Below are 20,800 nucleotides of genomic sequence, written 5' to 3' on the forward strand. Positions count from 1 at the left end.
TAACTTAGAAATAAACAACGGACAGATAGAGTCTCTGAACCCTTCAGATGTAAAGTTATTGGCTGTCAAAGTGACGTCAAAATGAATGGCAGTCAATGGGATGCTAACAGCGGGTGATGGCTTTGTAGCATTAAAATGGTGCCATAGGAGCTACGCTTAGAGAGGAGAGGCCTACCCCCTTGATTATTACACATGAAGCATAGCCTAATGAGCTCTTAGCTAGCTTAATATGGGGTTCCATTTGTGCAAATAATTAGTCTAAATGCTTTCTGTCTGTGTCTATGTGTCAATGTCTATGTCTTTAAAATGTTAGTTACTTGAATACGGGGCAGCATGAAATGTAATAGGTTTCTGTATATCGCATTCTTTGTTAAAGATAACTTGTCTGGTTGGTTATGATAGGCTACTTGCAGTATTTGTTGGCTTTAAATTTTGCTGATAGGCTGATGCGCTGGCAGAATCTCACCAGACTTGTCACTGATTTTTACATTTCCCAGAGAGAGCCCTTGTCATTTTGTCAGCCTCCCCGTGGCTACAGTTTGCGGGGAGGGCTGTCAAACTGTGCCCGCCTGAGAGCGCCTTTCCCCGGGTTGATGAGTCATAATAAGGGCCGGCCAGGTGGTGAAATATGAGAAGGGAGGGCTGTGTGTGTTAGTGTATGTGTGTGTGTGTGTCTGTGTTTGTGTGTGTGTGCGTGCGTGTGTGTGTGTGTGTGCGTGTGTGAGTTGGAGAGAGACAGGAAAAAAAGAGAGAAAAAGAGGGGGTGGGGGGGGCACGGAGCCGAGGATTCACTCCAGATCTTGGGGATTTTTGAGTCTCTCACTGTGGAATGTCTTCTCTACATTTAAAGTGAGTGTAAGATTTAACTCATTGAATTATCACATATTCAGCCGGGCAGATTGCTTCCAAGACAAGTTTTTGAAACGTTTCTGCAAAATGAGAGCACTGTGTTTGAACTTTGCCATCACCTGTCTGTGGCTTCTACCTTCAGCGGTGAGTATAGATCAGCAAACAGTTGCTTTTTCCTCAGCTCCTGAGGTTGTGTTGCTAGTTATTAATGCATAGTGTGCTGCAGATGTACTACTATGCTTCTAGTTTGTGGTTCCCTTCAAATTCCCTCATGTTGGTCTGCCAATGTTCATTGCAGCATTGTTGCCCCATCAAGCAGTGGTCTTTTTGTTTCAACTGTGAAGAGTGTTTTGTTGAGTATGTGTTGGTTCTCTGTATGAGAAAGAAAATCCATTGACAATCAATTGGAAATAATATTTTCTAAAATATTTGAAACTGTTAACATAAAAATCCCATTGCCTAAAATCAGTAAGTTGGCATGGTAACATTGGTTGCAGAGGAATTTGCTCCAGGTCATTTAAGAAGTAGACCATTTCCAAGACTTTTAAATCTTGAAAATCTTCCAGTGAAAACTGTGTGGCATGCTGTATTTAACAAATGATTTGTTTTTGTATGTGCAGTTTCAGAATTGAAAGACTAGTATCTCTTGATGTGAGACTTGATCAAAGTTGACTCTTCTTTTAGATGGTGAAGTTAAGCCAAAACGTGTCTGTTCCATCCTCTAATTTTGAATTTGTTCAAGTCTCATGGTCTGTAATTCTCTTTCAGGGATAATTGTAATTTAAACAGCTCTCCTGCCTACAACTTTCTAAACTTTGCTGCATAAGCAGCCAACTGCAGCATCAATACCCTTTACATTGAAGTTGTCTGGTAAAAGCCTCAAAGCAACCTAACGTTGTGCTTTATTAGTTCAACTAACTGATTGGGCAGCCTTTGTCAGTTGGAAAATGTTTTATCACCCTTGGGTTTAAGAAACATTGTCACTTTAGTTTTTTTGTTTAGCCGTGAAAAACTGACACATTAAGGCTTTTTTTAGCCAATGGCAAACATTTTCTCTCTGTCCTCAAAGGAATTACTGCTCTCAAGTTTCTCAGTTTTTGTGCCTCTGCAAGTGTTCATCCACTCCACCGCTGTTGCTGAGTTGCAGTCACTGTGCTTGGCATCAGAGCCAATGACATGGCTGTCACACAGTGGGCTCCAATTAGGGTAGGTGAGAACAGCATATAGCTGGAGATTTGAGCTTGTAGCAATAGGCACAGCCGTAGCTCATTGTAACAGGAGAAGACAGATTGGCGCACAGTCCTGGGGTGGTTAGGGGGGATGTGAATCCCACTTGTTGGTGAGAAATAATGACATCCTGGAAGCTGTTTATTTATAAATGTGGAAGAGAATAACACTTAACCTCCATCTGCCTTCAACACATTATGATGAAAATAAAAATCCGGTGCTAAACAGCACAAGTGCACAAAACTTTTTGCCCAACTCATGTCTCAATTCTCTAAATACATGACTAACTTTGACTCCCACACTGCATCCACACTTCCACTTCAAAAGGGAAGTGTTTATGTTTATGTTCTGTATTTTACTGATGTATTGTGCTCTGTGTGAGCTATTCAAACCCAACTATCATTGATACCACAATGACAAAAAAATGAAATACTTTACAACTCCACGAATATGAGGGACAGTGACAAGATGGGGGAAAATATTAAGGAGATAGATTATATAAAACATCACCTGATATCTTTAAAAAAGTATAATTACCTGGCAAGGGGATTCCAGATAAAAGCTCAATTCCTTTTTAATTTCATGTAATCCAAATCAACAGGGAACTGGGATATTTAAGGGGAAGAAGAGGATGACAAAGATGAAAATGAAAATGATGAAGAGGGATTTTTGAGACAGCTGTTTGGCACAGGCGGAGCTCAGTATGAAAAAGATGCTGTTAACAGTTTGCCGACTTTAAGCCCCTTCGCACATGATGTCTATTACACAGTGACCTGTGTGTTGACCGTGCCCCCCTTTCTCTCTCGAACATATTGATCATCATCAAGGTCGCATTGAAAAGAGGATTGAGAGTTTAAACAAGGGAGCGAGGCAGACCAAGAGGGATGACAGCCAAATTAAAATGTGCTAATGGAAACATGAATGTGACTGTGTGTGTGCATATTCCTTGTTACTGTAGACCTTCCCTAAAGCGGATGACCTATTGATCACAGTCAGTTTCGAGTCGCTCTCATTCAAAGAACATCAAAGTGTAATTATTTTAATTGATTATCTGCTACCTTGTGATGTAACTACAGTGAAAGTGTCCTTCATTTGCGGTCGTGTTGGTGGTCCAGAGGCCTCTTCTTTCTCTCTCATCTTTGGACACCTTCTACAGTTCATCCTACACAAAACAAATCCTGTCACAGCGATTGAACTCTGCCATGACTACTTGCTGTGAGGCAACACTGCTAACCACTGAGCCACCATGCCGCCTAATGATTTGTTCCTTTTTATTGTTTAAGTGTTGGTAACCCAAATGAAAATAACAAGGATTATTTAAAAAAAAATCTATCGAATCTACTTGCTATGCAAAAACGTTGGGTTTTACTTGCACAGGCTTGGAGGTATCTGGATATAATCATCCAAATAGAGGTGAATGGGATTTTGTTTGTGGTGTTAACAGTATACAAAATCAACAGCCACATGTCTCTCAAGAAACAGTTTTCCTGCCGTTACTCTGGAATAACCACAGAACACACTTTTAGTATTTTTTTTTTGATTGGGACTGTTTTGTTGGTGTAAAGTAGTTCCACAGACTGGCGCCACAAACAAATTCTCTTCACCTCCATTGACAGAAAGAGATATCTCCTAACCTAAGAAATAAAGCCAAAATATCTGCATGGTTGGTTCCATTCTACGTTGGAATGAAGATGAGTGAAAAAATTTGCTTTTAGATGATTTTGAGTGAATTTACCCTACATATTACAAGAAAGAGCACTTCTAAATGTAAAGCTTTCCTTAATTTTAGGCTCTGTTCTCTACAGGTCCAAGAAACAGCCAGGCCCTTAGATTTTCGGAGCCAACAATGGAGTGAGGAGGAAGGAGAAACAGGAGACACTGTGGGAACTGCTTTGAAAGTTAAACATATCTTCAAAAATTTACAGGTCATCTCCACCAAACAAAAAACCCCTGCTTACGGCTCTCTTGGTCCATACGGTTGGCCTCAGAACGTCTCCCAAGCCCAGGATCAGTATATGTACCGCCCTCCTCCTAAATCCAAACCTTCTCTTAAAACATCCCCAAAGGCCAAGAAGATCCTGGGTTGGGGTGATTTTTACTTTAATGTGAAAACAGTGAAGTTCAGCCTTCTGGTGACGGGGAAAATCGTGGACCACATCAATGGCACGTTCAGCGTCTATTTCCGCCACAACTCATCTCGCCTGGGGAACATATCCGTCAGCATCATCCCGCCCTCCAAAGCTGTAGGATGGGAGGTTTTGGACCCGACAGCTCAAAGCGTTCATACAAAAAACTCAGTCCTGGTTCCCGATCTGCCATCCCAGTTCCAGAGCCCACCTCAGTCCACCACCTCTACTCCTCCAGACCAGCAGAAGCAGGACACGGTGATGGTTAATGAACTCAACTGCCGGATTGAATACCAGAGAACCAACCGATCCAAGAAGACCAAGCCCTGCATGTATGACCCAGGGCAGACCTGTTACTCAGAAAACACCCAGTCCCAGGCTGCCTGGATCTGCGCCAAGCCCTTTAAGGTTATATGCATCTTCATCGCCTTCACCGGCACCGATTACAGGCTGGTGCAGAAAATCTGTCCGGACCACAACTTTTAGACAAAGCAGAACCAGCAGCACTTCGGATGATGTGTTCTGAGATATCAGACACTGACTTTTCATACATCTTTTAAAATCATATGTTAATTTTTTTTCTATAGGTTTGAGAATGACTGTTTTTATACGGTGTTAAAGTGCAGTTGTAGCTTTCTGTAAATGAGATCCAATAACTGAGTGTTAATATTGTCAGAAACTATGCTCATCTGCCTAAAGCTCCACATTGTCTTGAAAAAAACAGTGACTTGATCCACAATGTCACTTTGTGTGTGGTGTTTTTGTTTACCGAATGTGCACTGATAGAAGTGATGACTTTAAATCCATATTTTGATATTTGATATTTAAAATGTGATTTAACTCATGAATAATAGAATCATCTGTACCTTTTGAAACACAGACTTTGAATTCTTTTTTATTGGGCCTGTAAATGTATTCTTTGCCTGTTCATTGTACAGTGATTGTGATTAATTACATGTTTCTCTTCTAAGAACTGACACAGAGTGAGATGATTTACTGTTACAGTTACCTTAATCACTGACACAATACATGTCCTTGGCTTTCCTCCAGCACTGATTTTACTCTCACTTTGTACCTTGAAAAAAGTTCTATTTTCCCGGCGTTCAGCGTTCACAGACATGCTTTCTCTCTCATTACGGCAAACAATACAGGTGAGTATGTTTGTTGTATTTATTTTTTTTGCTTTTTTAAAATGTACACACAGATAAATTTGCTTTAGAATATCTTTCCCTCCAAAGAGCAGTTGTCACTAAATCACTTATTGCTGCAAACTAGGTCAACTTGTCACCACAGGTCGCCTCACAGCCTGTGTTTTCAATTTGTCAGTTCAGTTGCATAATTGTTGCAGTGTTTTGTCTGATAACTGTGATCATCTCAGGTGGTCAAAAGAGAAAAAAGAGTGCTACTCTTTGTCCCAGAAAATGTGTATTTAAAGGAAAGTTGACCGTAGCCTCTGCGCTTAATTCAATGCTTTATTTACGCAAGGCTTAGAAAACATAATGAACACAAAAGATGAAAAGAGACTTTCTTCAACATGTATTTATGCTTGAACAGTAATCTCTCCATTATGTCAAAGCAGAACCTAGTTATGGAACTATCACGCAGTTACAAGCTACATTCAACAAACAAGACCCTGATAAATAAGTCACTGTGTGTGGCCAGCCCGCATTACACTTTTCATGTCCAAGGTTTTCCATGACCGCTCCACTGAATAGCATGTTTGTTTTCTCACTGCCTTTCATTTAATGGATTGTTCAGAACATCAAAAGACACATTATTCTACTTCCTTTGTTTCCAAACCTCTGGTGCAAATAATTATAATTTAGAGTGATGAAAGTGGTTTTGCACAGGGTCTCTCTTTCTGAGGTTTTCAAAAGACACCAAAGGAGCAATCTTGAAAAACAATAACAAAATAGAATGCCTAAGAAACTTTTACTTTTTTTAATAACGACACTTAGTTGTTTAATAGAACAGAACATTGTGAGAAATACAGCACAATCTCCAGGGTCCTTTTCCAAACAGAGAACAGTATGCTGTTGTTTAAGAAGTGGACATTTAGTTGTTGATTGAAAATGATATTGTTATGTGTCCATCCACAACCCTGTGCAGCCCCTCTTCCTCAGGGTTTCAGGATGTTTGGGCCGAGAGGGGCCGGTCACGGTGGAGTGGTGCAGGCAAGGTCTCAGCAGTACCGGAGGCTGGACTGGACAGGAGAGCCTGGATGGGACGACCCAGAGATGTGGAGCCTCTTCATGCAGCTGAATGACAGGTAGTGTCGGGGACTGGAGCTCATCGCATTAGAGGTAAAGAGGAGAAAGTGGAGATGTTTTGTTTTTTATGATCTGTCTAATTCACATTCAATCATGACAAAACTAATAATGCATGTCTGTTGATGAGGTTACTTTAATTTAGAATCCCTGATCTTGTCTGTTATTCTTCTTCAAACTGAAACTGAGACTTGAAAAAAGGATGTAGTTACCATGTTCCTAGTCTATGTCCTTGACGTTCCACTTCCGGGATTGCTCCCTTGTCGCCGGAAAATCTGCCGGAATTCACTCATTCAGGTCAGATATGGCCTTGGCTTCCTTTGTGTTGGCATTTTAAACTCCAGTCAATGTATGAGGATTATGGTTAAGCTTTTCTCAGATCTCTAAAGGTCAAATCTAGACAGCTAGCTGGACTATTTGTCCTTTCTGACTTTTCTGTTGCACGATCAAAACAACTTTTAAACTCACATGTTCCACCAAAACAAGTTCCTTCCAAGACTGTTTCGCAGCGGCACTGCAGCACAATTGTGATTAGTCTGGCAAAGCGAGACTTCTATGTTCCTAAAAGTGATGCAGCTGCGGAACCCTGCACAACCTTATGTACCCCTTTCAAAAATCGTTCCAGCTCTGTTCAAATATAAACCATGTTGTTGTTGCTTTAACTCTTCATCAGGTGATCACATAAAGAAAATGAGATTCAAAAGATAAACTGGATTCTTCACAACCTCTTCCATTTATAATCTTTGTTGTAAACACACCAATCACATGCAGGTGATTGTAAACTGTGATAACCCGTGTCCAGCAGTCTGGTGAGGAGGATTAAAAGTGAAGTGAAGTTTAAATGGTTGCTTAGTATCTTGCGTCACACGTAGAGTCTGTGTGGGAAATTGGTACAGGAAATATTGTTGCATTGACACATGACTTGTAGATAGATTGATGTACAGCATTTCCAAAAGCAAAGTTCAATTTATTTAGCATGTGACATTTTTGTCAGGTGTCTTTCCTTCATCTTACCTGCTTGTTCCATTCAGATTGTTGGTAGATGAGGTGAAAACAGTCAGAAAGCTGACCATATTGCTCTACAGACACACATTAAACATTTAGATTTACCTTAATGTAATTGTCAACCATGGTGGAAAGTTGTTTCCTCCTGTATGCAAAATTACCACAGATAGTTTACAATCGATTAGTTTATTAAAATGTGAAAAGCATCTTTGCAGTGCAAAGGAATAGCCAAATGAGCCTACATGCATGGAGTTTGGTGAGAAGGATCTTTTGTTCAGTATCGTGCTTTGTCTCTTCTGCAGGATGGCAGCTGTTCAAACTGTGAATAAAGGCGATGAAAAGATGCTGCAAATTATTCTTTGGGATTTCTTGAAAAGAGAGGCGTTATTGATGACAGTACATGTCAGACAAACAGTAAGGAGAACAACTCAAACTGCAGAGGAGATTTTTTGGGCAGCGTAGCTACAAGTTATCAGAGATATAGTTTCTAGTATTTAACTGTTTTCTTCAGAGAGTTTATAGATATTTCCTCAGCATTTTCCCTCCTTGCCAGTCAGTCATTCCATCTAAGTGGAAGCATAGATGGGGCACTTTCATTCTTCTATTCTCCAGCAATTATGAATCCACAGCACTATCAGTCAAAATGACATCTGAAAGATTTTCATCTTCTTGTGGATGTGCTGTCAGTCAGTTGCCGCTGCAGGCTGACTCCCGCAGAGCCAGCGTTTCTTTTTCCATGAACACAGCCTAGTGATCACATTAGGTTCCCCCACTGATTTCTGCCATTAATCTTCACATTTTAAGGCATGTGCGTGTGCGTGTGCGTGTGCGTGTGCGTGTGCGCGCAGAGATAGCGTTTTGAAATGTCATATAGAGAGTTTTGTGTCACTTAGGGGACTGGTTTTAAATCCCTCTGGAATGATTGAGGGATCCCTGAACAGTGACAGGTTTAGTATAAAAACAAGGCAGAGGGGGCGGCTAAGGAGGCCAGAGAGGGAGACAGACAGAGAGAAGATGAGCACAAGCGAGAGTGGGAGCATAAAAAAGAGACTGGGAGAAAAAATTCATTTACATTCATTTTTTTTTCACAGCTCCATCTCTCTTCTTACTCGCAAGTGTCTTTGCGAGATTTGATACAGTGCTAAACCTCACAGGGATTACTTCGATTTGGCTATATTCCCATTTTAATTTGACAAAAACACCTCATTTACTTCAATATAAAAAAAGAAGCTAATTCAATTCAGTTTTTCAGCTTCCAGAAAAAATGACTAAGCTTTTGTAAGATTTATGCAACAAATTCATCAGATCAAAATAGCTTCAATTATCTTTCTCTGACTTACTGTTTTTATAATTTATGTATAACATAATTGGGATTTGCAAGAGTAGGAGTGAGAGTAGGAGCTTATAATTGAAAGTTTGGACTGTAGTTGTGTAACAGGGGCCTGAAAAAGAGCAGGGCTGTTCAGTCACAGGTTATATTTGGATGGTGACAGTGTTCTGAATATATAAGCATGATTAAAAAAAATGTCTGTGTGTGTCTATGGATCTTGACATTGTGTTGTTTTTCCTGTCAGAGCTTCTGCGGCCATGCAGCACTCGAGGCCCGGGGCTCCTGCTGAACAACAAATATTCTGAGGGATACCCAGGACGCAGGTACCTACACAACACTTGCACAAACACACTTTCCAAAATATATTGATACAAAAAAACAGTGTTCAGAAGCGCAAGTATATAGTGAGATTTCGTTTATGGGAATTTTATTTCCAGATTAGAATGTTTATGATGCAACATAATACAGTATTGTAGAACATAATACACTATTATATGATACTATACGAACCGATGCTATATGAAATGTTAAGCTATGCAACTAGGGCACACAAAGCATGCTCTATCTCCCAATGCATTGGGAATTATCCCAGTAAGGAAACTTTTTTTCTGATTGTTCCAACATCCCATGAATGCAGCACAAACTGACCTATCTTGCAATATTAATGAAAGTGAAAAATAGTTTGTGTATCCGCCCTGGGATTCGGATTCATTCCAAAATGAAATGGGTTCTCCCTTGGCCCATGCTACACCCTTTCACTAGGTTTCACTAAGACCTTCATGCCAACCTGCTGGCGGACAGGGCTCATGTGAGCGGTCTGGTGGCAGCAGGAGCTGTACCCTCTCCTTTTCAACACGCTGTCCTGGTGAACTCGACTACCCATAAGTCCCTGCGTGGAACAAGGTAAGGGCCTGGATGTTGTGATTTTTTACACTCGTCACAGAACGCATGTCAATGGTGTTCAGGTGGTTTATTGTCATGTAAAACATTTAAAAGTGACAACTCATGTTTGTTTTCTCTCTCTGCTCTGCAGGGCCGGTCTGATCATCTACCGGAATGTGCGGTCCATGGATAACAATGGTCGGGTGATGACCTATGATCTCCAATACCGGGTTAACTCTGCTGTGTTCCCATCACTTCAGAGAGTGCCTCACAACCACACCATTGCAGGGGTGGCCGTCGCCCTCAAAAAGGTCCAGATTATCATCATTGATCATTAATATTTAAGAATAGCCAGCAAAGAAACGAAAGGGAGATAACAACATACATAGCCTTTCCTTGTCACACATTCTGTCTCTGCAGGCTTACACTCCCATGCTCAAACAGTGCATTGCTCAAGTGGTGCTAAATGCCAAGTCCATGGCTAATGCTCTACTGAAGAAAGGCTACACCATGCTGTCAGGTACTGAGGGAAATGAAGAGTGTTTCTTTAAGGATACATATATCTCTCATATTTTAATTGTAAAAGACACACATACATAATAAATTCGTTAGGTTTGGATTTTTTTGTTTTGTTTTTACTGAATATATGGAGGGAGATTTAGCATTTAAAATAATATTGCATTTCTACCACTCAAATTGCCTGAAGCAATTGCTTTTGCATTGCTTTTTTATTTGCTTCACCCTAATTTGCATTCTGTTTTCATGACTTTGGAAAAGCTCATGTAACCTTCACCTGAAAGTTGAGTGCTGCGGGAAATGAAGGCAACGTTAAGAAGAATTTTAAAGAAGTGATGAAAACTGTATCAATGTCCATGAAGGTTGGAGAGGAGAGTGAAGGAAAATGTCAATTTGTTTCACCATCGGACACATTTTCCCCTGGGCTTAATTTATTACTAAAGTTGTTAAACCATAAATCAAACAAAAACAATAAATCTCCACTCCTCTTCCTCTCAGGTGGAACTGACAACCACTTGGTGTTGGTGTTTGACCTTGTGGGACGGATGGAGCTCAAGCTGGGAGGGTCCTGGAGCCAACAAGGACATCTGCCCCAGAGACAAGAGCATTCTCACTACAAGAGGACTCAAGCTTGGGACTTTAGATCAGAAGTTTTTATAGGATGTGTTGATTACCTGATAATTGTTGGTGAACGGAGGTTGTTTGGGCTGAATCTGTCAACCAGTCAGTCTTCCTACTGATTGGACCCTTTCTTCTCCCTCTGTGTGTCTGTCTGTGTGATGTGACTTTGAATGCTTTTGGCTGTCTGTTTATTTGTTTGCATGTCCAATGGCCTTTCAGTAAACCTGTCTCTCTTCACCTCGCCCTTATATTTAATAATCATATTGTTTTCTTACCGGAACTCTGGCTCTCACCTCCAGACAGTTCGAGGACGGTGACTTTGAAAAGGTTGTGGAGTTTATTAATGAAGGGATTTAGAACGCAATGGATGTGAAGAAGAAGACTGGTAAGGGACTTGAGGTTTTATATGGTGGACACACACAAAGCATGGTGATTTGTTGAGAAGGGAAGGCTTTGATGCTTTGTGACCAAGGAGAACCAGCAATAATGTGTTTAAAAAGGACATGACCACGTACATCAAAGGGAAAGATCTGTTTTTTTAAAGTCTTAAGGATGTTTTCACATCATTTGATTTAGACAAATGTACACTCAGTTTCCACTTTGTTGGATACACCTGCTGTAGCTACACCTAATACAGTCTGATGCAACAGTCCTGCAATAAATCCTACCTTCATGAAGGTTATAATGATCACTTTCTTTTTCAGAGGTGTCAACTGTATGACCCTTTTGGATGATGCACTGTGTGATGCTGTTGAATTGTATTGCATTGTATATTGAGTTGTTCCTGTTATTTAGCCTAACCTCATTAACTTAAATGGTGTGGACAAAAGAATAGTAAACATAATGTTCAGCCCATCCCCAATTATATTTGTACAGTCCCAAAACTAGGCACATCTCAGGGAAAGAATAACAACACGTTTTTTTACAGCACCAGAGGATATTTGTTTGGCAGATTTATGAAATTGAAACAGTTTGCTTATTTTTTTGATTCCTCTTGCTCCCAACAGGAAATCTGACCAGTTTCAAGTCCTTCCTACTGGAGGACCAAGAGACAGTGTTACACATTGCAGATCTCCGCCAGCGGGTGGAGCTATTCGCCAGGCCCTTCCCCATGCCTGGATTCACTGACCACTAATAACACCGCACTCAGAAAGACTATGGACATTTCCTTTATTACTCGTCTAATGTAATAGTCTAAGATTTTTTTATAATGTTGCCATGGAAACAAGCATTGTTTCAAAACACTGTCAGGTTTATGTTGGTTGAAACTTGGGTTAGTGTGCAGCATCAGCACTCTTTTTTGAACACATATATTATATATGTCATATTTACACATCAACAACATGTATCTGCCAAGTGACATTTAAGTATAATATGATTTCTAAAAGCCTGATGAATAAAAATACCCATAATACAAATTTACGATACCAAGTACTGATCCGATACCAGTGTGTCGTATATTTTATTATGTTTTAACAACTGTACTACTATCCCTGTATAGATGTGATGTGATTTCTATCTGTGCTGTTGGTCTGGCTCAGGTTAAAGTCTTTGTGATCATGAACAAACACAAACAATGACTGCCACAGAGGTTTTTATAATTCAGTTAAACAGTCAGTTATAATGGAAAAAGAACATAAATAAACTACTTTAAGGGTTTTATTACATGGTATCGGACTGGTGCATAAACTCCAGCACTTCCCGATACAGATACCAACGTATTGGACGTAAAGGAGTATTGGACGCGATACCGACGCTTGTATCGATATTGGAACATCCCTAATTTACACACACGTACATTAACAAATACTCAACAATGTGTTAATATCTGCTTACAACTACATCATAATGCATTATTAGTAATTTATTAAATGTGTAATACTGTGTATAAATGCTAAATGTAAGAAACTTAAAGAAAAGTGTTGCAGCTGTTGAACATTTCGTAAGCTCTCTGTTGTCACTTGAATATTTCTCATGAACACCTGCTGTCGTGTGACGTGTTTTTTGTTAGAGAGGCACATGGTTTGTGTTTTCAGTCATAAGAAGGAGGAGACTTTTTAGAGTTTATAAACACTGATCCTTGTTAAACTGCTGGCATTTCCCCTGGTCATTTCCTCTCACTGTCAACTTCCGGAAAAAGAAAATAAAGAAAAAAATACTGCAGACATTGACAGAGATCTAACAAGATAATCAGAGCCAGAGCCTCACACCCTGAAAAAACTTAAGAAGCAATGTATTTAATATGTTTTCAGGGAACTTCAAACCCCTGATTTGTCTAACGTAGACTTCTTATCGCCACTGGACAGCTGGTATTATTTTCGTCATCATTTATGTGAATATGAATAATGAAGATTTTTTGCATGAAGATTAATAGCCAGACTATTCCTGTTAAAGCAGAAACAGGCAGGAGGTCGAGGTGAGGTCATCTTCACTTTAAGTTCCTACTTTCTTTAAAACCATTTATTATTTTTGTCATATTTTCTCTTTATGTAACCCCTACTCCCTTCATTACATAATGTTAATGAACACAGAGAATTCATTATGTATATGAGAATATGAGATCGGAGTCCTTTGCTGTGCTGTGCTGGGATGAAATGTTGTAGTTATTTTATATTTAAGTATATATTTCTTGTTCTGAAAGGAAAGTTTCCTCTAAGAGACCTCTTCCTCTAAAGCAGCACTAAACAAGCTTTGCAACATGAAGCGCTGCTGCTGCTGCCTATTGGAGCACTTGATATTTATTTCACTGAAGAACTGAATGGACTTTTGTTTGGTGTCTGACGTCTTTGAGTCCTTCTGGGCTTTTCGGGCTGTCTTCCAATTTTTTGGTTGAAGGTTATTGCTTTAGTTTGTGCCAGAGGAATGTGTTCTCGCCACAAAGGCCGGCCAGCTGAATCACAGGTCAAAGGTCAGGGAAGCTCTAACAACTCTGTGATCAGAAAATATACACACACACACACACACACACACATATACACGCACCACAACACAAATAATGACTCATCCGCTTCATCTCTGTGTCTGTTTCTCATGACCTGACAACTTATCTGACGCAGTGTTTGTGTGTGTTTGTGTCAGAGTGTGTGTCAGAGTGTGTGTGTGTGTCAGAGTGTGTGTGTGTGTGTGTGTGTGTGTGTGTGTTTGTGTGTGTGTGTGTGTGTGTGTGAGTGTGTGTGTGTTTTAAGGCTTTTAAATATCTTTTAGGGAAATCACATGCTCCCTCGTTCCAGGTCTCCGGCCCTCCCCTTATTGCCACAACAATAAACAATTTAAATTTCTTTATGTTCATTGTTTTTTCTTCTTTCTTCATTTGCTTTTCTTGTTGTTTTGCGGGAGGACATGAGATCAATATGAGCGCAGAAAGCTAAAAGACATTGAGGTCTGAAGGTGTCTTGAGAGGATGAAACACAAGTCTCACCTTTACTAAACAAAGCCAAACTCCTGTAAGAATTTAAGGATTTGTTTTTGTATCTTATCCTTCAGAAGTAGCAAAGGGGTTACTGAGGAAGTTAATAAAGAGAAAAATGAGGAAGGCATAAATACTATTGGTGTTCCCATGTATATTTTATATTATGTGTTTATTTTACCATTTCTCCCCTTAGAGTATGTTTATGGTATTTTTGACACTTTGTTCACTGCTTAGAGAATCGCCCTTTAAAGAATAAAGCAAGAATGAAGGATGCAAAGTTGAGTATGAAGCCCACATCTGCCTAGAAAACAGTGTTTTTATGATTTAAAAAGTAAATTGTCAACCACTTTGACAAGTGCACACCAACACGCACACACACTACTAAATGTGGTCATAGAAGCACCAATCAGACTGAAAAGTAGCAGCTGCACTGCCAACAGATGGATCTGTACCATCAGAGTTACTGATTGTGTATTTTGTGTCTTAGGATGTGGAAAAAAGATTTGTATCTGACTCAGTGCCATGCAGGTGGTTGAGGACAGTTACGGTGCAGGTTGGCAACAAACACTCTCATACCAACATGAAACTGACAGTTTGTTTATTAAGAGAATCCAGTCCAGTTTATGCATCTTTGCCTTTTTTGTATCATAACTTCGACAGTAATTGTTGAATTTAGTGGCTGCTAAACCAACAATTCTGCCAGCTAGGAAAAAAACACATGCATTTGAATGCATGCATTTTTCAGATGTATTTCCCCCTCTGTTCCAGGCAGCTGTTTGTCTCAATTTTTTCTGTGCCATCTCCAAACATTAGCAGACCTTTGAAGCTTATTTGCATAATCCACTTTTAGGAGATAGATAATTAATTTTCATATCTTACAGAGGTGATTGGAAACCGATAGATGCCTGAAACATTCAAAATAATCAACTGACATTTCTAATGGTTAACAAAACAGTTATCTGTTATGTACCGTATCCCTTAATTGCATTAAATTGGCTAAGAAATCCTATACCACTTGTCTGGTGCAGTATGGAGTGTGTGCATGACTGTAATTATGTAGAAATACTACATATTCAATGTCCTTTAGGATATTTTACTGACAATTCCTGACATTTACCAGTGAGACGCCAAGGGGTAGTTAATCTGACACTAGATCAGGATGTTCCGTTTTTTTCCATTCTAGTTTAAAAGAGGAAGAGGCCAGTGAGAGAATCAAAACTCAGGTCCATCTTTCTTCAAGTTTTTGTAGTCGGTTGTAATGGCCACAAACTGGGGAAGGAGAAGAAGAAAATCAAACAAAGTAGAAGCTTGATGCTGTTGTGCAAATAAATAATTTCTGTTTCCAATCTCACATACAAACAGAAATGTACCAATCAAGCACAATTGGAATGTCAACCCAGTTTCCTAACAATGAATACTTATAGTGTGCTGTATTACCTTGTACTGGTATGTGGGGTCAAGTTTATTCCATGGCTCAGGGTTATTGGTCTTGTTCCAGCTAAACACACAAACAAATAAAGACAGAATGGGGATAAGTTACAGTACGCTCTTTGGGAACCTGATATAGCCTACATGGAGAAAGTTTTTTCAGACCTGGCACACAACTATTCATTCACAAGTGATCTGATATACCCCTGAGAGCTGCTTTGTTTAATCCCTGCTTTGATAGATTACACATAATAAAAGAAGCTGAGGGTAAGATTCAACTGTTAAGCCACCACCTGAACGCTAGTTCTAATCATTTCACTAAGTGTGTAAGGAATCATTGCTGCAAAGAGACATGACAGAGCACCATCTTGTGAGCTCTTGTTAAAATCATGTATCTGTGTCTCTTGTTATTGGAGTTTCATTAAGGGTAACTCAACAGTTTGGACAGCAGCAGGAGGAGAGGAAGTCCAAGCAAGAGACGGCTGGAGGAGGGAATGAAAGTGAGCTGTTATCCCTGCAGTCAGCAACAATCATAAAACTTAAACCATCTGTATAGTTAGTGAAAAAAATATTCATCTACAAAAACTGCATTTCAGGATTAACTTATAAGAGGAAGTAATGGTGTTAATTAGCTCAAAGCCATCATTTCCCTGCTATGTATCTTAGTAATGATATGTGTGGGGGTGTAAGCCATGCTGTGACCATAGTTTTTTTTTGATTCTGCTTCGGAAACTGTAGTCTAATTGTCTTGGCTTCTGTACATGATGCATTTGATTATCTGATGCTCAGGCTTCATTATTCATAAAATACAGATGTTTACATCATCTAGCAGGTTACTGTTTTGATAGTTAAAAGATCAATACAGACATGAAACTGACGTATTACATATAGTCTCTGTTGCATATTATCAGTGGTCCTTACGTGACATGGGGTCCTTTGGCCAACCGGATCAGATACATCGATGCACCGCCCATTCCCAAACAGATGAAGAAGAACTGGGGGATGAGCTGCCGACACAGAGTAAGATCTTCAAAAGGTTTTAATTTTAGTTTTTAACACAAGGTGATGTGTTTATGTTCATTTGACATGTGCTGTTTATAAATGAAATCACAACCTGAACTTTTCACAAGAAGATAACTCTCTCGATTACAACTCTCAATAACTTGATAGTGGTTAACATTGTGATTCCATTAATCCATAGTGTGTATACAAATACCGTTTACAGTTGTGATTGCTGATATGTGATTTGGTATAATTTAGTTTTTCTATTATCAGCTCGCTTATATGAATGAAAGAAACTTTTATTGCATTTGTTTTGCACTTAAAATCAAGCTAGTCACTACACTCCCTGTCTGGAGCTAATTTCCAAGGTTGAAGGTATCATTTATTGTCATTCTCTCCATGCACAATATTTAATATACAGAGGAACAAATTAGTAGCTGCCAAACACAGTACAGTGCAAGTTAAGTTGAGTATGGTGCAATAAATGACTATGTTGCCAAAATTATAATACATTATTGTAATAAATGTTTACACTGTACTGTTAAGATAACTGTTGTGTACTTTACTCCTTTACGTTTACTGTTGTTGAAATAATGTGTATATGTGCATGTTTAAAGGATAAGTTACTGTACTGTACTTGCAATGCGGACTTAATGTTCATCTATTACTGGTGAGACATTGTTTTGTCCTTGCATGATCATTGGAAATGTGTTTAGCTATATAAATATATTATATATAACTTACTGTACATGCATAACGAGGGCAGAAGAGTTAAAGTGCACCATCTGCGCACTTGATAAAAAAAAATACATTATCTGGTAATTCAAACCAAAGTAATGTCTGCTGGAGAATACACCTGTAGATAGTACGTTAAGCAGCTATTATAGTGATGGAAAAACAGTAACTCCTTTTCTGCATTGCATCATCCTCAGTCAGCTTCAGCTTTATGACTGCTGACACTGTGTTTGCTGGATGTCTCAGTCAGTATGCAAATATAAAAACATATTGATTCATTAAAAAAGAGCAGATGCAACTTTTTAACTGGGGGAAACTCTCCTCTGAGTCATATGCCAACCATCAACAGTAACACCAGGGCAAATGTGAACTCATCCAAATTCCAATTAAGTAATTTTAAATTATACTCTAGATTTACTGTAGCCTAGGGTTGGAAAAGATGAATACTTTATTTGCCACTTTCTGTCCGCAGATTTTAGTTACTGTAACAACTCTGAGGATTAACAACTGGTCTGCTTTTACTCATGCCAACAAGCCTGCTGTTGGTGGTGAATGTTCCTTTTCTGATTCAGATTTAACACGATAAACGTGCTAAACATGTTACACACTTACAAATTCCAGATGTCTATGAGTTGTTCAAAGTTCCTTCAAAGCAATTTATTCTCTTGACTACTCACATAGTTTCATTTTAATAAATGTTCGAGGCCCAAAAAAGTAAAATCATTCAATGTTAAACAAAACAGGCAAAGATGATTTTAAATTTGAGCAGCAGGACTTTATATTACAGTCATGGATTTGATCATTGAACGAAACACTTTTTTTCTGTCAGTTAAAGGTCCCATGACATGGTGCTCTTTGGATGCTTTTATATACCGTAGTGGTCCCCTAATACTGTATCTGAAGTCTCTTTCCCAAAATTCAGCCTTGGTGCAGAATTACAGCCGCTAGAGCCATTCCCTCAATGAGCTTTCCTTATTATGTGCCATTTCTGAGTCTGTAGCTATTGAGGGGGGCAAATTCTCTGGGCGAACAAAGCAGAGAAAGGGGAGGTAACCCAGATTGGCCAATCTGGGCTTTCCTTTTCTCAAAGGCAGAGCAGGATACCCAGGGCTCGGTTTACACCTATCGTCATTCTAGCCACTGGGGGACCAAAAGCAGGCTGGGACATTTAAGATCTGCAGCAACACGACTGAGTGATCATGATGTCTGTCTTTATTTCTGTCGGCCTGTCAAACTCTGTCTGTCTGACTCTCTGTCTGAGTGTCTCTCTCCCATTCAGTCTCTGCTTCTCTTCCTCTGATTAACTCACTTTCTACATACGTGACTGTATATCTACTTACACAACCCTGAAATCATTCACATATTCCAATCACAACTTACTTTGAGCTATATGTTGGTGGAAAGTTACTAAGTATATACTTAGTAAAGTACTGTAATATGATACATTGTTGTAGATTAAACTACCCGATTGACATAAAGTCGTTAAATGAAAACAACCATAAACATCTAAAGCAGTAAAATGCAACATACACATTAATGATATTATGTTGCACCCACCCGTCCGATCTTCTGTCTGTCTGTCCATTTGTCTAGCTGGATTTCTGTCTTTCTCTCTGACTCTTAAACTTCCTGACTCTCTGTCACAGTCTGTCTCTCTATCTGTCTGTCTCTCCTGACTATTGTAACGTGATCAAGGAGCTTTGGTAGAGTCTCACAGGGATTTGTTCCCTGCAGCTTCCAGCTTCCCTCTTCCCTCTTCCACTCTCTCTCTCTCTCTCTCTCTCTCTCTCTCTCTCTCTCTCTCCCTCTCTCTCTCTCTCTCTCTCTCTCTCTCTCTCTCTCTCTCTCGGGAGGACGATGACAAGAAGTCAGAACTCTGTCACTTCGCCTTCTGACAGACAGTTAAAAATTGCCAAAATAATCCCATGCCCTGCAGCTTCTTATATTTTCGAATGTATTTTATTGCAACTTGTCATTTCCTTAATCCTTAGATTTTGTCAGTTTAGATTTAGGAGATGTTGCTTTTTAAAGTACAGATCATGGGTGTTTTTAAAGTCTTTAGCGACTCTCACTTTGGTTTTAAATGAAAAACTGAAGGAACTAAGATTTGATGAGACAAAATTAGACTTCTCATCGCATAGATTAACCCACCAACACTCTAGAAACCCTGCAGGCAATCATCAACTGTGTTTGCTACTGTATTTTATTGACTAAAGCTGAATCAGCTAAATTACATGTAAATAAAGCTATAACTGAATCAATGGTTTAGTCTGTAATGTACAATATGTTAGGCTAAATTCATTGTGCTTTCTTTTTCTTCATACAGCAATAATGAAAACATTCCTTTTTAGGAGGATATTATTCATATTATAGTGATATCACAGAAGACAGAAATACAATACAATTAACTTAAGCTTAACGTAAAGAAACACATTATATCACAAGATTGAATAAAAACAGAATAAAACAGATTCAGTCCCGGTAAGCCCTTACAAAAAGGACTGCAATTGCCACTTAACTTCTACAGTTAACCCAAATGTATTTACAGGGGTGTTACTGTGGCGTTGATGTTGAATACTGTGCACAGAGAAACATTTACAATACTTGACTCCATTTAGAAGCACATCCACGTTTTAATAATTTTCACGTTAATTATTTAAGTTTAAAATCCTTATTTAACAACCACAATTCAGGTAAAGGTTAAAACATTTTTGGAAAGTTGCTGCCACTGACATTACATTTCATAAAGAAACAAACAGTTAAGAGATAAAGATTACTTACGCCAGGGTGCTTCTTAGCATGCTCTACTGCTGTCCGAAATATCATTGCTCTACTTTACAGAAATTTAGAAACAATGCATCAAATAAAATGATACAGAGTCCGAGTTTCAGGCCCTTGTTATCCACAGGCAGCCGTGCACAGACAGGATTAGACCTGTTGCTCTCTGCATGTGGAGGGGGAGGAGGAGGAGGAGGAAAAAGAGGTCATTATCATCTGATTACAGCTACTTCTGCTGATTACACTGTGCTGGACACTGTGTAGCAGTTTATATTCATACAACACGGCTTTTCCTCCATGTAAATATTCATTAAATATCCAGGCCAAAGATATTTGATGCTCATATCATGGTGTTCAATCAGAAGAAGTTGTGTAAGGTCCTGCAGGGAGCTCAGAGCCTTTTTCTCCCTCATTTCCTTTACTGCAGTTTAAAGACTTTTGACCCTTTGGGAGCTGACTTGAGTAAATGGAAAAGCATACAAACACTGTGTTCCTTTAATGTCGCTGGGGAATATCTATATTCCGTGGGACTTCTTCAGTTGCTCAAATAATATCAGATGTATACAGTGGCCTACGCATCCCAAAATACACAAATCAGCTAAAAGCTGCGACACCAAGGAGAAAG

The 20,800-nt window shown here is 39.2% G+C and overlaps 2 protein-coding genes and 1 pseudogene across 2 annotated transcripts; 2 read left to right on the forward strand and 1 right to left on the reverse strand.

Annotated features, from left to right (window-relative positions):
* Positions 1-753: 753 nt before the first annotated feature.
* On the forward strand, positions 754-9,132 carry LOC117947350 (neurexophilin-2-like; the record flags this gene model as incomplete). The annotated part of the gene is made up of 4 exons (XM_034876182.1): positions 754-993; positions 3,882-5,353; positions 6,312-6,505; positions 9,049-9,132. Coding segments are annotated over 2 exons (1,047 nt in total), but the record flags the coding sequence as incomplete, so codon positions are not given.
* LOC117948195 lies at positions 6,335-12,265 on the forward strand (annotated as a pseudogene).
* A 2,548-nt stretch (positions 12,266-14,813) lies between these two features.
* Positions 14,814-20,440, reverse strand: ndufa4l2a (NDUFA4 mitochondrial complex associated like 2a). Its single transcript, XM_034876183.1, has 4 exons — positions 20,179-20,440; positions 16,582-16,667; positions 15,670-15,730; positions 14,814-15,501 (listed from the first exon to the last, which is right to left on the reverse strand). The coding sequence occupies exons 1-4, from the start codon at positions 20,221-20,223 to the stop codon at positions 15,445-15,447; spliced, it is 249 nt and encodes an 82-aa protein (XP_034732074.1). The 5' UTR covers positions 20,224-20,440; the 3' UTR covers positions 14,814-15,444.
* Positions 20,441-20,800: the final 360 nt, after the last annotated feature.

The sequence above is a fragment of the Etheostoma cragini genome, chromosome 7 (assembly GCF_013103735.1).
Source record: "Etheostoma cragini isolate CJK2018 chromosome 7, CSU_Ecrag_1.0, whole genome shotgun sequence".
Taxonomy (NCBI): domain Eukaryota; kingdom Metazoa; phylum Chordata; class Actinopteri; order Perciformes; family Percidae; genus Etheostoma; species Etheostoma cragini.